The sequence below is a fragment of the Vidua chalybeata genome, chromosome 1 (assembly GCF_026979565.1).
Source record: "Vidua chalybeata isolate OUT-0048 chromosome 1, bVidCha1 merged haplotype, whole genome shotgun sequence".
Classification (NCBI taxonomy): Eukaryota; Metazoa; Chordata; class Aves; order Passeriformes; family Viduidae; genus Vidua; species Vidua chalybeata.
The window spans coordinates 46,640,922-46,657,847 of record NC_071530.1 but is presented as its reverse complement, the minus strand read 5'-3'; the positions used below and the strand labels follow the sequence as shown (position 1 = coordinate 46,657,847).

Genomic DNA, 16,926 nt, shown 5'->3' with positions numbered 1-16,926 from the left:
GCAGCTAATGTAGCAATTCAGAAGAGGAAAACTGGGAAACTGCAGTCATATTTTGTGCTGCTGGCTGAAAAGATCATGAAATGACTTCAGCTAATCATATAAAGATTGTCAGTCAATAGAGCAGTGGTTCTGTGTTTAAATGGTTTAATGACTCTATTGGTGAATGTCCTGTAGCTTGATAATCATTTGTCTTTGAGTTAATTATCTGAGTCATATTAGCTTTGTGAAGCAGAAATGGAGTGGTGGGCGGCTTTTATTACACCATAGAAATAGTAAAATCAGAGTGCTATACTTTTAATCTTAAATGAAAATGTCTTGGCAGAGACAAGCACTTAGGGCACTTTTACCCTGAAGCTCACCTTCTTCTTGAACAAACAGCAAAGCAATCAGGCATGCTGAGTCTTTTATCCAAAAGCTTTTACTTTACTAAAAAGACATATGTCAGAGTTGGTGTGACTGTCTCCTAGACAGAAGGGTGATGTATATGCAGAGGCAGTGTCTAAGGATACAGCTGGGTGCAGCAGCATGCAGAGGTATCCAAACTGGCTCTGAATATGGGTACAATGACCAGGGTACTATGGCCCCAGACTTTTTGCCTGTAACCTCATGCATGCACAAGAATGCCATACAAAGGGCTACTCAAATGATGGGCTTGGACATGGCTTTTGAGCATGAGTAAATATTTCCTGGGCTTTTTCCAGTCTGATTCCTTCTTTCTGCAGTCTGGTGTTCAGGCTGCAGATGCAAGTGCATGGTACAAGTTACCCCACAGAAACCAGGGTTTCCCCAGGGTGAGAAGATGAGAAAGAAGATGAAAGAGAAGATAACAATGAATTCCCAAACTCTCCCTGAAGAGAGTGACACCTGTGAAATACTCCAAGCCCACTTTTAAAAGCCTATCTACAACTTTTTGCCACAGTCTGAGGTCAGGGTAACACATTTTATTAAGACTTTTTGTCAATTGGGACCTTTAAAGCATGAATTTTATGCTGCTTAATCCCAGTTTGCGCTAGGAAGGAGTAAAATGCATGAGAATTCTGATCTTGACTAGGGAGAGGGTTGTATTTTCCCTGAGATTGCCTTTAGTTCCTCTAGATGTGACTCTGAGCATACTTGGTGCTCCAGGAATTATGTTATACCACTGCCAAACCCATGTCAAGATGTCTGAGGTTTGTGCAAAAATCCTGGAAAGATTTGTGTCCCATAGTGTCATCAAATACACGTTGTTTCAAGACTGCTGGTATTCTATGATATTGCTGTCTCTCCTGTCTGTGGTGTAATTTGAATCCACTGAATTTCAGCAGGGTATCAGGACATTCTTTCAAGAAATAAGAATTACCTGTGAAATAGGAAGCAAGCATTACTTGTTTCACCACTCTGTCACCATTTCAGTGGTTCCTCCCATCCCATTTCTTTGGTGTTTTGTTAGATAATTCTATGTCAGCATGCACTATTTTTCTCCTAGCATTTTTCTTGGCTGACCTGAAGAATAGTCTCTGCAACCTGTTTTTTAAATGTCAGTTTGTTTTGAGGTGGCAGTTAAATCAGTTCAGTCCTGCCTGAAATAGTAAATGTAAACACATTAAACAGGTCTTGTGCTCTTCCTGAACAGAGCCTGATCAACTCCTGCTGAAACCAACAAAAAGAATCTTCCTGACTTGTGATAGGGCTGGGTTAATCTACGAGAAATATTTATTCATCACCCAACAGGTCTCCTCCAGCAATGGCAAACTGAAGTTCATGCTGCTTTATCTAAGAGAAGAAATTAAACTGATTAGATACTTTCAAAATATAGCAGCTTAATTGCCTTCAGGCTTTTGCAAAGTCTCCAGCTGGCTAGACTACTAATCTTTTGCAATTATTCTCATAATTATAAAATTAAAATTATGCCTGTTTTCTGATGATTGATCATAGTTCAGAATGGCTCACACTTGAGTTCCTCGATATATGGATGTAGGCCTGATTTAATGAACCCACCATATCTTCAATGAAAGGTGATAAAGACCTGCTGAGATACATAAACAGAGAACCTGGCTCCAAATATTAAACAGGTTCAAATGTGTAATGCTGAATTCCCACCAGGCCCTTTCTGATATCGGAGTCCCTGTGTGAGCCATATCAACAGCTTGCCTCCATATATTGTTAATTAGGTATCTCACCCACGGCTTTGGAATTTGAAATGAGCGTTTACTGTAGGCATGCAGTATGGTATGTTGCAGTGATTCTTCCTGGCCAAGCAGTGCTCTTTAAAAAAACTGAGACAGAGCCATTTGCCCCCTCTTGAATCAGGTTAGACTCATTTGCATGAAATTTCTCTCTTTATTTCCCTTTTCATAAGAATGCAGACATTTTTCCAGACTCGACAAGAAACCCCAAGCCACATGAAAATATTGGTGTAGGAGGGAAGATAGGCTAAAAATGCGGGGAGGAGCTGCAGAGGGGTGTGAAAGCAGAGGCAGCTTGTCCTGGTTTTGCCTGAGATAAAGTTAATTTCTTCTAAGTAGCTGGTAGAGTGATGTGGTTTGGATTTAGTATGAGAATAATGTTGATAACATACTGATGTTTTGGCTGTTGAGGAGCAGTGCTTACCCTGAGACTTCTCAGTGTCTCATGCTTGACCACTGAGCAGGTGCACAAGAAGCTAGGAGGGAGCATGGCCAGGGCAGCTGACCCCAGCTGGCCAAAGAGATGCTCTGTACCATAAAATATCATGCCCAGTATTTAAACTGGGCAGGATTACTGGTGGTGGGGATGGTTTTTGACATTGGTCAGCACATGGTGATCAACTCTATTGTGCATCCCTTGTTTTTCTTGGGCATCCTCTCTTCCTCTCTCTCTTTTTCAATTTACTACTGTTATTATTTTATTTTACTTTGTTTCAAATATTGAGCTGTTGTTAGCCTACAAGTTTTTGTGGCAGGGGAGTAGCAAGCAGCTGTGTAGTGTTTAGTTGCCAGCTGGGCTTAAATAGCAACACAGCTCCAGGGTGCTCCTCTGTGAGGGTCTTCTCCCTAGAATGGGAAGTCATGAGATGAGTCTGAGGAGTTTAATACCACAGAGTGGAAGCTGGACACCATGGGGGAGTGGAATTCAGGAAATGTCTTTTTATTTCTAGCCCTGGGGATTTTGGATCTGAGAAGCTACGTGAAGACCTTGCTTAAGGATGTTGCTTAACCCTGTAGCCAAGGCCATGGTGATGCTGAAGTGCCTCTCTTTACCATTTGATTCAGAAAATGTTCTCTGCATGCAAAAATAATAATATAATAATAATTTGCTACAAGAACTTGATTGACAAAAACTATCTCCAGATGTCCCTACACCTTGTCCCACATTACCAGCCCATTCTTTGGGGAATGTTCTGGGAATTGCCAAGTGTTTGATGACATTTGACTTTCTACTATGAGCTATCTGACACCCACAGCATCTCATAAACACCATAATGCTGAGTCACCTTTAAATTGCTATTTTGGTACCATATTAAAACTGAGCATGCTTCTTCCACCTACATTACATATATACAAATCTGTACTTCCCCTGTTTAGGTTTTAAAAAGCTCTCTTGGAATAATCCTCCCAAGGAGAAGATTAAGCCAGGAGGTCCAAATGAGACTTGGTGATATTTTGCTACTTGATTGCTTTAAAGTCTCCTTTCACTCCCTAAAAGCTATGTGAAGTGCCTTTTAGCTTTTAGCACGACCAAGGGAGTCTGACTTATCTTTAATTTTCTGTGTAAAGCATTTAAGGGACCCAAATCCTTTAAGTTAAGGACACTTTATCAATTTATCGTTACAAGAATTTTTCCCGTTGGCATTAGTCTTTCCTGCCCAGGAGGCTGTTCTGCTGTCACTCCATACATAACTTAATCAATTACAGGCTTTTAGTCACTTCTTTGTAAAACCATGAGCACATGTGAAGGTAGTAGAGTGGGAACACGGACAGTAGTGAGTGGATCCAGGTTGTTTGCAAGCCACCAGTGCAGCTGTGGGCCGCTGCTCCAGCACAAGGTTGTCATGTGAGAAGAGTGTGAGTGTCTTGGGCAAAGAGGACAGAGGATTGAGCTTCAAAGAGCACTGCTTGTATAACTCTGCTCTCTTCAGTATTGATCACAGCCTGAAAGCCTGAACACAGTCAAAAAGGCTAGATGCTACCTTGTACTTTCCTGAAATCTGTGATGTGAGTTGGCAGGGCAGCAATGGGGAGAGCATGGTCATGCCTGAAAGTTCATTGGCTTTTCCAGTGCTCTCTCAGCTAGACTTAAGAGGATATTATCTCTCCAAATAGAAGTTCCCTTTGATGCTATTCATATTAGGTCTCCTCACTGCACTGTTAGAGAGACATGGCCATTAGCAAGATCCAAAATGAGAGGAACAACTCCTGGTCCCCTTGAAAAGCTTGTAGAGAAAGCTTTATCTTGCCTTGCCTTGCCTTGCTGCGGATTTAGATCTCAATAAACAGCCATAGCAGAAACTAGAAGGGCTCTCTTATAACTCAAAAGCTTGTTTCCAACCCATTCATCAAGGTCTGGGTAGGCTGATCATTTCATTAGATAAATTGATTCAAATCTATTCATAGTGGGACTATTCCAGAGGGCAGGGTTTGTTGCAGACATATGTTTTTAAGTAGTTTTTTTCTTTTTCCTCCTTTCCCCACTGACATTATTGTCTTAACAGGCACCAGAAATACCCCTTTTCAGCTTTCCATTTTACCAGCCTCAACAAACCAAAAGCTGAGATTGTTATTTTCCATGTTCCCTCTTTCTCTTGTTTAACACCGAGTGGTCTCATCAGAGAGCAACAGTGACACTCATACAATCTTAGAGATCTTCTGACAAATGCTTCACCAGGTACCTGTGGAGATCATATTAGCCCCCCTGACCTCACTGGCTGTGGTGGTGTCAGGAACCAGACATCCTCTGGCTGAGGATGCTCAATGCTTTCTTCTCTTCAGACATTTCCAGCTGAAGAGTTCACAATTTACAACAGAATTTCTCATATTTGTTAACATAGTGTTGTACTTACCACATTTCTGCTGTCTGGGTCCTGAAGCCATCATTTGGGTCATCTTTCTATGTGATGCCTCAGACTCTGTTCATTTTTACTGAGTTTATTAAAGTTGCTGAATTTCAACCCATTTTCATTTGCCTTGCTTCAGACTAAATCAACAGCTAAGATTCTAATTATGTACCACTGTAACCAAATCACCCTGAGGAATCAGCGAAATCTATTTGTAAATTCATGCATAAGTTGTATACCTAACTCTCTACCCCCATATTTTATGCATACTCAGAATAAGAAGCCATCAAAAATGACAAAAGATTATCTAATGAGCCATTCAGCTATAATGCTTATCTAAATTAAACACTGTGTAAAATAAATTAGTTTGCTAAAGAAAATGAAGCATATTTTACCTTTCACTAAATATTGCATTTACTCCACAAATTAATCACATTTCTCAAGGTTGATGAATAAAGTAAAATCCCTTCTTCTGTAAGCACCAAGGCTCTATGTTGGAAGGTACACACAGATAGCTTCTATACCTGTTTATTTTTATTTGTGGAATGATTCCTCTCTTGATGACAAAAGGCACTTGTGCTCACAGCATATATGTATGCAGTTATTTTTGTGTGTGTGTGAGCTTTCTGCAATTTCTTTCTTTCATTGTTCTTTTTCCATCAAGTGTTTATGAAAAGTACATGCAGTCCTCATGAAGGGTAAAGTGAAGTGGCAGGTAGCGTGATGCCTTCTGTGTTCTTGTTTGAAACATATCTGCACAAACAGAGAATTAGGACTTCTGAAAGGACACTGATTTTGAGGCCTCTCATCAACAAGCATATTCATTGTAAAGAGAGCCAAGAAACTATTCTCAATTATCGTGGCTCACAGTTACCCCAAAGTGCTCATATCTTGGGAAATTCTTTGCCAGTGTTGTATGGGGTTCAGCTGGGTTATTTTTCTTTTGTTTTTCATAGGGCCCCATGGTTTGAGAGAGGATTTTCTTGATTTCCTGCATCTTGTATTGTGAAAAAAAAATATGGAATCTGAATAGACATAAAGATTTCTGTTATTCAAATGTCAGGGCTTGAACTAAAATAAGTATTAGACTTGTTTTTACTTCTGCTTTCGTGTCTTTAGAGACTGCTGTTAGGAGGGGTCTGGTGCTTGCAATACCTTATACTCCAAAAGCATACTTCCATAATGACATGTGCTTGATTCCCATTAAAACAATTAATATTTAAATGCTTTGGTAACTTGTAGAGTATGCACCTTCATTAATTTATGCCTCACAAAAATAGAAGATGTGTAAGAATAATTTTTTTTTTTTTGTTACTCTGTGGAAGTCAAATCATCCTATGTCATCTCAAAATGGTAATTATTTTCCCATGAAAAAAATCTTTCAAAAAGAGCCCCAAACCTACAAACACAAAGTAATGGCTACATTTTTCTTTTCTTGGACTGATAATGTCTGCACCTCTAAGCACTGGGTTGGCAGTGTGCAGGAGGGTGAAACGTTTTTCTAGGTAAAGTTTTGCTTTGATGTTCTTCAATGGTCACAATGGGCAATGTTGAATTTTGCTGCCTTGCATTGGATTTTAAAGTAAAAACAAAAAAAGAAGACAGAAATTTCTGAGGTAAAACCAAACTGAAAGACACTTTACAGTTTTAGCAAGAGATGGAAATCTGGTCCAAGAGATCTGAACTTTAAATTACATCAAAAATATCCAAAAGAGAATTAAATAGCTTTCTCATTCAGATTTTATTTGAAACTTGCACTGAAAGCATACCTGTTTTCTTGGATTAGTGTTAATTTGGAAAGTATCCTAGTCCTCTGCTATTCATCTGAGAGATGAATATCTGATTTTTCATGCTGCTCAGGAATCTACAGTCAAACAGGACTTCATCATTATACAAGGCTTCATGTGCTAGCAGTCATGCATATGAATACTTCTGTTCACTGTGGGAATGTAAGAAGGATCTCACAGATACCTCCATTAAAGCTGTTGAAAACCAGAGGTCCTCCTGGGCTGTCATGGACAAGCCAGCTGGGTGCCCTTTTTTTGTTGTGTTCAGTCCCCCTCTCTGGGCAATCAGACCTCGACACTGACTTTTGCTGCCTCCTCCTACGTGTGGGGTCTGTCGGAGCAACTCTTGGCACCTTTAAGCAACTAACTGTTCAACAGATGTGGAGCGAGTTGCAGACAAGGAATAAGAAACCTACTGGAGACAGATGAAATTGCCTAAATCTCTCTCCCCAGAGACAAAGGAGGACCGTACGAGTGTTTTCCAGACTAATGGAAAAACTCAGCTTTACAACAGAAGATGTGGAGAATAGAAAAAGGTAATAAAATACCATATTTTGCACAGTAAGAAAGCAGTGTAGAAAATAAAATTAATTATTTATTTCTATATTTAAGCACTTGGAAGGGATGCAGACAACAGCACTATGAGCCCATTTCTGCATATGAGAATCCTATGAGGAAAGGCATCACAATCATATCCAGAGGAAAAATGATAAGAACAACTTGTAAATGGTATATAGTACAATAATGAATGAAACAAAAAGCTGTTTCTTTGAAAATAAGTGGATAACGACTTTATTTCAGTCCAGAGTCCTACATTAACTCATTCATATTCCTAATTTAGATGGATGGGATAATTCATGTGGTGACCCCAGTGAACATTATGTAAATTTTGGTGGGATTGAGTCATACTAAATTTGCAAATCAAAGTACTGCTCAGAAATGTTATCTGATTTCCAGGTATTAAGTCTAAAAACTCCATTAATTGTTCAAAAGTAGGTAGTGAGCGTACATTTATTAGATGAAAAAGCTAAAATCTACAATCTATGAAGCTTAAAAAAACAGTCCAATTTTAGGAAAGTTATTACATGCCCATGGGAAGAAAATATTGTCTTGTTCTTATATACAGCCTATCCAAGGTCGCTGCGGTAAAGGCTGCTGCAGATTCATAGTTTTAATTAAGCAGTAGCAAAATTTAGACATAGAATCTAAATAACAGAACTTCATGGTAATAAAAAGAGATACCTTATTTATTTTCCTGAGAACATAAAGCCCCATGATTTTATATGTCTCCTACTTAGGAAAATGTATTTTTGTAATATAGGCAATTATAAATAAATTTTATTCAGTTCTTGCTTTACAGGGAACAAACTCATTGCAAAAGATCATAATAATAAAAACCCCTTTTTAAACTGAGTCCACTTAAGTAAGAATAATTTTTTCACTGGGAGGAAACAAACTCAGTTGCCATACAGCTGGTTAGAGTGCATTTTTAATACAAACACTTCAAGCTGCCTTGTAGTAAAATGAACATTGTAGTTAATATCACCCCCCCACCTCCCCACACCTGCATGAGAAATTTTTCCTTACATTTGAGAATAGTGTGGTGGGGAGATGCCCAGAGGGCTGGGGAAAGGGGATGCCCAGGTGCTTGGGCACTCAGCAGCAAGGTTCTGCGTGACCATTGGTCCTCTGTGAAATCTACAATGAGTTCACAAGACTGAACCATCAACAGATTATTTTTTTCTAAATTTAATTCAAGTTTTGTGGTTTTGCTTGGGTCTTTTTCCAGCTCTGAGTTTGTGCAAAGATGTGTGTGGCTCCCTGCATGATTTAAGTGACAGGGATGATTTACAGTGGTACAGGATAGGGAAATGCTGGCATGTGGGTGGTGAGAAAGATCTGCACTGGCTAAGTGCCCTGCATGGCAGCTCCCCATAGGATCCTGAAGAGGCTGCTCAGGGCCTTTGCCACAGAAGTGTGGTAGGATCTGCATGGGGTGCACCATGGCTTCTGGGAAGGGCTTGTGAACCATTCAGTAGCCCAGAAATAAATGGCTGTCCAGATGTGTCATGTGAGAGTCCTGCTGGAACACTGGGGTGCCACTGATGTGCCAAGGTAGGACAACAGGGAAATATCACACTGGAAGGGGAGGAAGAGATACAGGGACAGTGCTGCTGGTGTCAGTTGAGAAGCTGGGTGAGGTGATGTGGCAGGCAGTATCCCAGCCATCCATTCCTGTCTTCTCTGGCTATGACTTTGTAACTGCTTCTGTATGAAACCCAGATATAATTACATAGAGTGACAATGGTGTTTTCTCATTGGAAAAGTGCCTGTGTTTTCATTTTAGCTGGAGTCCTTGCTCTGTAATTGCTTGTAAACACTTTATCAGTTATAAGAGCCAGATGGTGCAGTAGATGGCTTTTATTGACTCCTGAAAAATAGAGAAGACTCTGACTAAACATCATTTACAATTATTTTTTATGTTTTGAGCACATAGATTACAGCTTGCTTTAAACAGAGGGTCAAGATGAAGCCTCACAACAGAGGCATGCAAACCCCTCATACTGAGCTTGGCACTGGCAGTGTGCAATTGATGAGGCTGCAGTGCCCACCCAAAACACATGTGCTATAAGGTGCACAAGAGCACAAGGTGCAGGCTCTTGCCAGTCAGTGTCCATCCACTTCACAGTGCACAGGGCTTGTGGGGACCTCTGTTTTCCTCTGTACAGGTGCCAGTGTGGCTTTGCAGAACATTGTCTGTGCTAGATGTATTCTGGTTTTGACAGGACCTGCATCTCCTGCCCTCCATTGCTCCTTTCCCGGAAAGTCCCCCCCAGCCTTTGAGTTCTTCTTTCCCTACAAAAAAAAAAAAAAAAAAAAAAAAAAAAAAAAAAAAAAGTCAGAATTAAAGGAGTCAAAAATAGTTAATCATAGAGTCAGAGTGACAGTAAAGGAGCAATACTCAGAAGGGGGGCAGAGGCTGTTGCTGAAGAAGCAGTAGATGAGGGGGTTGACAGCACTGTTCAAGGCTGGCAGGTTCTGAATAATCACAGATGCGTAGAAGCGCTCTTTGGTCTCAGGGAGTATGTTGAAGTTGTCCAGGATATCAAAAAGAAAGTAAGGGCTCCAGCAGAGAATAAATGCTGCAGACAAGACAGAGAGAAGAAGAGCTTGACATTGGATAGTTTAGCAATTTAGGGAGGTAATTACACACTCATGGAGCAGCTGTCATAACATAATATTTGTTCATGCAAAAAAAACCCTTCTCCCCATTCAGGATCTTATTTAAGAGAATAGTTATTAGATTGTGCTTTTATTTGTCTTTATTTTTATTTTAATGCCTATAAAATATATTACGTGTGTTTCTGTAAGTGTTTGGAGTGCTCCCTCTAGACATATTGAGACACTTCTGAACACTACACAACACATAAAGGGTAAATAGGTAGCCAGTTACAGCGTCATCAGTTATAGTGAAGTGCTCTTTTAATGGTCCCCAGAGTGAGCAGCCAATCTAAATGTACACACAGCCAAAGTGCTGCTCTGTGACAGCACTGCCTGTCACAGCCACCTATTAAAATAAGGTTCTTAGACACCCAGGAGCAAGAAATGACACTCTTTCACACTGCATTATGGCAAACCAACATGTCACTTGGCATGCTGGATGGAGATGCTGTGTACATGGAGTGTGCAGGAAGATTCTCCTAATTTCCTGTACTGCCATTTGAGAGGTGAATTTGAGGAGAGGAAAAGAGGACTATACTGCTCATGGCCTCTGCTTTTGTTCAGATGTGGCAGGCAAAAAACATTAGCCATAGATCTGGCTTTATTTGCAGGCATAGGGAATAAATCTGTCTCTCACAAATTTCTATGCCATCTCTTCTCACAAAGGCTTTTGATTCAGGATTTGCATAGAAATGCTGGGACAGGCAGTTCACTCAACTAAGCTATAAGTACCTGGGTTGCAAACATACAGGTAATTGTGAAATCAGACACATGATCACATCCTGACCCAGATGAGACAGCAGAATAACCTTGTGCCTGTTTTCTTGTCACATTAATCAGAATTTCTTTGCTGGCAGTTAGCTGAGTGCTCACTAAAAATGCAAGGAAGAGGTAAGCTCCCTTCCTGTTTTCTAGAACAACCAAACAGGAGGTGTCTATGCACGGATATATGCAAAATAGCAATACACAGTGCCAGAGTGTGGATCATAGCACTCACTATGCAGAACTTTAAGTGGCTTTAAAAAAATCCATGGATGTTAGGTGTCAATCTGTTTGCCCATTAAGAAGTGCTGGGTGCCTAATATTATCAAGGTCTGCTGAAATACTTGAGCATTCATGTGAGCTGTCAACATCTGATGGCCTTGCATTAGTAGTTGTGTCTGCCAAAAGCTTTCTCTGATTGCCGCACAGAAAAGTTCAGACACAGAGAAGCTGTTCTTGGTCTTAATGAAAAGTACGAATCACACTGGCCTCTCTCACGTCTGAAGATGCTGCCACTAGACAGTCAGCTAAGCTACTTAAGTGGCTGTTATCAAAATATTCTTCAATTTTGCACAGTGTTGGAAAAAACTTTTCAGTGTCAAGGGATGACTGTCAGACTTTTGGTTGACTGCTTTGGTTCCTTTCCTGCATGTCTCTGGCAGCTAATCACAAGCTCTGTGTAATGCTGTCTTTATTTATTGAGATAGAATATCAGCTTCCTAATTGCATCAGAATAATGTAATTTCCCTAGGAGACAGAGAAGTCATCTGTTGCCCAGTTGGGAAAGGAGAGCTCATTCTTTTCATCTCAGCAGGCAACACCACTGTGACATCAAATACAATTGCTGCACATCTCACCTTTCTCCTCTCCTTACACCATCTCAGCAGCTCACAGGCCATACAGTGTCTCTAAGCCTAAAAGACAACTCAGTTGCCAAATCTTTTGGCAGTCTGGATAGGAAAGAGATTACCTCTTCCTTTGTTCCTTTTAGACATTGTCTCTTTACTTTCTTTATGCACACCAGGGGCTGCACATCTAATTTAATTTAAGGGTTATGTCAGATACCTAAAATAGAAACGTATCAGCCAGAAAAGAGGGGGAAGAACAAGCGGGGAAGAACAAGATCAGAAGGTGTCTGAGTAAAGCTCCTTTACCAAGCCATCTACTTTGCCTGCTGATGATAAAGGTTGCTGAGGAAAAGCAGCTTCCTAATGTCAACATCCTCCCTAACTACCAGCTCTGGGGCTTTTCACTTACCAAGGATGATTACAATGCTGTACTTGATCGCTTTCACCTTTGCCCTGGATATGAACCCACGACTGGTGTAGCCACGGGAAGTTTTGCCACCTGGGAAAAGAACAGTTCAGCTAGTGAAAGAATAGTGAAAGGTGTGTGGATTTGTCAGTGTGTACCTTGACAGGCAGGACAGGAATACACAGTCTCATCTTTCTCTGGTGTCAGTTAGGACCTCAGTAGTTCCTGAAATTTGGACACTTGCAAGTCTGCTCAAGTTGGACAATCAAAACTTGAGCCACCCAAAATAAAGAGGGAAAAAGTAAGCAGAGTAGGTCCCCCCGAAGCATTGAGGCATGTGTAGTCTTGGGATGGAAAATACTCTGATCATTTTATAGCTTTCTGTGGCCAGGAATTTCTGATCTTGAGCAAAATTCAGACTTGCAAGGATATGTGAAGACACAGAAAAAGTGTTGCTGAGTATATCCTAGAAAAAACCTATTCTGGAAATTATCAAAGTTCTAGGAACAGAAATTCTAACTTCTAGAATAAGTAGTTTTTAATTTTTATTCATTTTTTCACAGATGTTTCTGTTATGTCTCTAAAGAGAATTTAGTGTCAAAGGAAAGAAGGTAAATAATGTAGAAATGAGTTATGAATGAACAAATACAGAAACCTCATTCCCACTGCAGTGATGGGGGCCCAACATCACATGTTCATGTGCAAGCACTTCCAGATTTGTGAGGATCAGCTGGAATTGAATCACAAAGCTGGAGTCACGGATAAGCCGAGACTCACCAGGACAGCTGGATATGATGACAGCCTGAGCTTTGCTCTTCATCCAGATGGTTCGAATCACAATTGAGTATATGACGCTGCAGAAGGGGAAAAGTTGCTGGTATTAGGCACAATAAATTTAACAGACATCCTGGTCATTTGTGCTCTAAGAATACACTTGTCTATGTGTAAGGAGTTCACAAAGGCAGTGGGACTGCATAGGAATAATAATAGTAAATGACAATAATAATAATAAATATGACATGACTCTCCCACAATATATTTCAGAAGGAGATCTGAATACTTTTCACCATGGAAGTCCTTACGGTTGTCCTGGCTTTGTGGGTGTCAGTTCTGAGGCTCAGAGGAATGCACTGATTCGGCCAAAAATCTTTCAGGCAAGAGCTCATTGGTGATTTTGAGCCAGCCAACACCAAATCCATCTGAGTATCAGCCCTGGAACACTAGCTCTTATGAGGGACGCAAGTGAGGGACCTGGTTTTACTGTATGTACACTTCAATTTTGTTGTTACTTTTTGGTCAAGAAGCTGGTGAATAAAATTTCAACCCAGGGAATCTGATAAGGGCAAGATCCATGAGAAATGTAAATAAATACAGCAGTGCTCAGTTTTGGGTCTCAGGGTCCTGTGGTGGAAATCAAGGATAAATGGGAAGAGCTAGATGATTCAAAACCAGATCCACCACAATTTGCATATTTAGAGAGGTTTATATACTTTCAATAGGAAAGATGGAAAGTGCCCTAGTATACAGTGACCTTGGATAGTTATGGACTTTCCCTGTGCAATAGCCTATCTAGACTTCTACTGATTTAATATAGAATGGATAAAAATAATTCCTTCAAGATGAAGTGTTGTTTAAACCCATGTCCTGCTTGAGGATGTTAATGGCTAGAAATCTTAGTGGTTCTCATGTGAAAAAGGTGTAATGAAGGACATAATTTCAGGGTGTTTTATAGAGGCAAAAATGTGTCTTACTGTTACGTGGCTTATTTTTGTTATCAGAAGTGGCATTATACTTATTAGTCCTTTCAGACTGATATACGAGTCTTTCCTACCTCACCCTCAATTGCTAGACATGCTTGCAAAGGCAGAATTTGTGCTCAAAAAACTATGAAGGTTTGGAGGTTTCCCCGTCTGTGGAAGTTTGAGCCATCTGGTTTCCAGGCTCAGTAGGTGAGAGCTGTAAATTCAAGGTGCAGTCTGGGCTGCGCAGCGGAGCAGTAGCGTCCTGGCCCAGTGAGGGGTTTGCTCGCATCTGCCGTGGACTGCAACTTGCTCTCCTTAATCCCTTCAAAAGTCCAGCTTGGCTCCCAGCTGATTTGAACATTTTCCTTTTATCTCCTGGCTTTCAAGAGCTGTTTATTTAACAGCTCATACACTTGAAACTTGAGAGTTTCTTTGTACTTTTTACAGACAATGATGGAAAATTCATGTACCATTTCTCCTTTGATTGTTCCAATGAATCACAATGTATTATAATGATAATTGTTGTCATCTCAAAAATCTTACCAGCTCACTCTTAAAAGTCCTGTTTCTATTTTCTTCCTAGCCTGACCTCTTTATTTGCAATTGAGACAATGTCCTCTCTGATGCATTTTCCTTTGTCCAGCACGTAACGTCCAGAGTTTCTTAAGCATCAGGACAAAGGGGTCTAACTCTGTAGTCAAAATATTAAGACTCCCTACTTTTGGCCAAATGCCATAAGGATTGAATTATGAACCCAGGCTTCTCACTTGCTTTCCCTTTGACCCCAGAATTCCTGCCCTCTTGGCAGCAGAGTCTTGTAGGAGCATGTCTTTTGCCAGATACAGTTACATTATCTGTCTTCTCATTGGCATTTCACCTATGAGTGAAATGTTATCAATCATACATACTGATTAATTTGAATCCTTAATTTTTAGAACTCCAGAGGAAAATCGAATTCTTGTTTTCATCTAGTAGCTTATAAAGTGCTGCCAACATAGTGGATCTGTGTTGGTGTTTTTGCTTCTGTTTATCTTTCGTTTTTCTGTAGCTGAAGCCAGTGGAGCCTTCCTTATCAGGAGTGAACCAGAGGTGGTGTAAAACTGGTCAGAGTGGGTGTCAGGAAAGTTTACATGCTAGGTAAACTTCTGAGCAACTCTTGTGCCAGCCACAGTTATTCATTTACGATTTGATCGCTCTGGGACTCCAGTTCGTAGTAGTGCCTAACCCCTTTTTTTTTTTTTTTTTCCCCAGCAATGTTGACATGGAGCTGAGAAGCTGGACTTTCTAGAAATGTGTTACCTAAAGCATAGGATCACAACAGGCACAACAGGCAACTGCATGTGTGTTTCAAAGCCACAGAAGTAAAAAGAGGGCTCTTATGGAAGAGAAGTATTTATCTTATGAGAGAAAATCAGCTTTTTTTCAGAATACATTTGTAGCTCCTTTCTTTCTTGTAAAAGGAGGCTGGAGGAGGATGCAGAGGTTGGTCAAATCTCAAAGAAATTCTCACTTGGAAAATGAAGTGGCAGATGAGCAAAGATTAGCAGGAAACAGATGACAAACTGGTATTCAGAAGAGTGTTTGGAAATAGTCTTCAGCATTCCAACCATATCCTAATTTATGTTCCCTTCCTCTGGACACTGAACTGCTCAGCCTTCACTGCCAAGACGTAAAAGCACATGGTACACCTTGCCATAAAGCTCTTCTTTTAACCCATGTAACACAGCTGCACGCTGCTTGCCCTTGTCTCCACTGAAAGCACTGGGAGATGTGATGTGCAGCTCTTGAGGTCCAGGTGTTGTCAGGCTTCTTCTTTGTGTCTGTCTAAGTGCACAGCACACTGATCTTTCAGCCCAGGTTGTAGGTGAGAGACTAATGAAAAGGTACTAAGGTGGAAAAGTCAAACCTGGATGGAAAATTCATCCAAGCCATTCTGAAAAGTAGCTGCTCAGGCTTTGAAGACTACAGGATAGAAAGGACATGCTGTTGATCTGAAAATGTGATTTTTCTAACCCTGATAAAATGCATATCTCGAGAGGTGGAAGGAAAATACAAAAATATGGCTCACATTATGGGTGTATCTCAGAAATTAAATTCTTCGCATCTCCAAAAACAATTTAGCTTGATCTAAATTCTAAAGGATAAAGAGGCATGTTCATCATAGCCTGCTATTAGTTAATGGTGTTCAATATGCCTCATTGGTAATTACAGCATTTTTTATCCATGTAAATACGTAACTTTGGTTAGTCATACAAATGCAACTGTGAATAATTGCACCCCATCTGTATTTTTAATTCATAGACTTTTTTTTTTTGAAAATAAAATGTCTTCTGGTAAAGCTATGTACTGATATTAACAATCATAAGTGTTATTGATCTTTAAATGCAGATTCTTTTGAAATAATTGCACTATGATGGCGTCCCACACAGCCTTAGTATTTTCTAGTAAAATGAGCATTTACCATGGCAAAAGTGCACTTAAGCTCCCTGTTAATTACTTCTATTTATCATCCAGTATTGCCTATTTTTCCTTATACTTTATTTGTGCAAAGTGATGTGGCTGCTTTGTTTTATGGCAGCTAATTTACAGCGCTATTTGTCTAGAGAAAAAAGTAACCTCATCTGAACAAACAAACAAATTACATTGCAGGCACATGTAATGGATAAGTGAAGAGATGGACAGATATTAGTACATATGCACAAGATTTTTATTTAGAAATGGAAATTGCAAGCAAAAAAGAATAGCCTCACTGAATCAAGTTCAAAAAATGACCTTTGGTATTTTTATTAATGGCATTTCCAGTCCCTTTATTTGATTTAATTCAGAGAAATACCTTTTATTTAATCTATTTTTTATTTCTTTGCAATGCCTTGGGTTTAATTCCATATTTTTCCTTTTAGCTGATTTTGAGGGTTTTTTCTCTTCTAATTATTTTTCAGCTGCTCCAAAGCAAATGTTGTCTTTGGAGTTCAGATTTTAAACAGCAGATGGGTATCTTTTTCCTCTGTGCTTCAAGAGGAGCTTTAGCAATTTTTTTTTTTTTTTAATATGGGTTTGCAATTATATAAGGTAAATGTCTATATATTATATTTATAATATTAAAACATAAAAAATATATTTAGCAATCATGAATAACAGCTAAAATCTC

The 16,926-nt window shown here is 39.8% G+C and overlaps 1 protein-coding gene across 1 annotated transcript in view; it reads right to left on the bottom strand.

The window, feature by feature from the left end:
• Nucleotides 1–9,497: 9,497 nt before the first annotated feature.
• NPSR1 (neuropeptide S receptor 1) overlaps nt 9,498–16,926 on the bottom strand; it is a 55,707-nt gene continuing 48,278 nt past the window's right edge. The window contains exons 6-9 of the mRNA XM_053936556.1: nt 12,814–12,890; nt 12,040–12,129; nt 9,761–9,941; nt 9,498–9,654 (exon numbers count right to left, since the gene is read on the bottom strand). Coding sequence (XP_053792531.1) covers nt 9,561–9,654; nt 9,761–9,941; nt 12,040–12,129; nt 12,814–12,890 — 442 coding nt within the window. The 3' untranslated portion in view covers nt 9,498–9,560. The remainder of the gene's footprint in view (nt 9,655–9,760; nt 9,942–12,039; nt 12,130–12,813; nt 12,891–16,926) is intronic.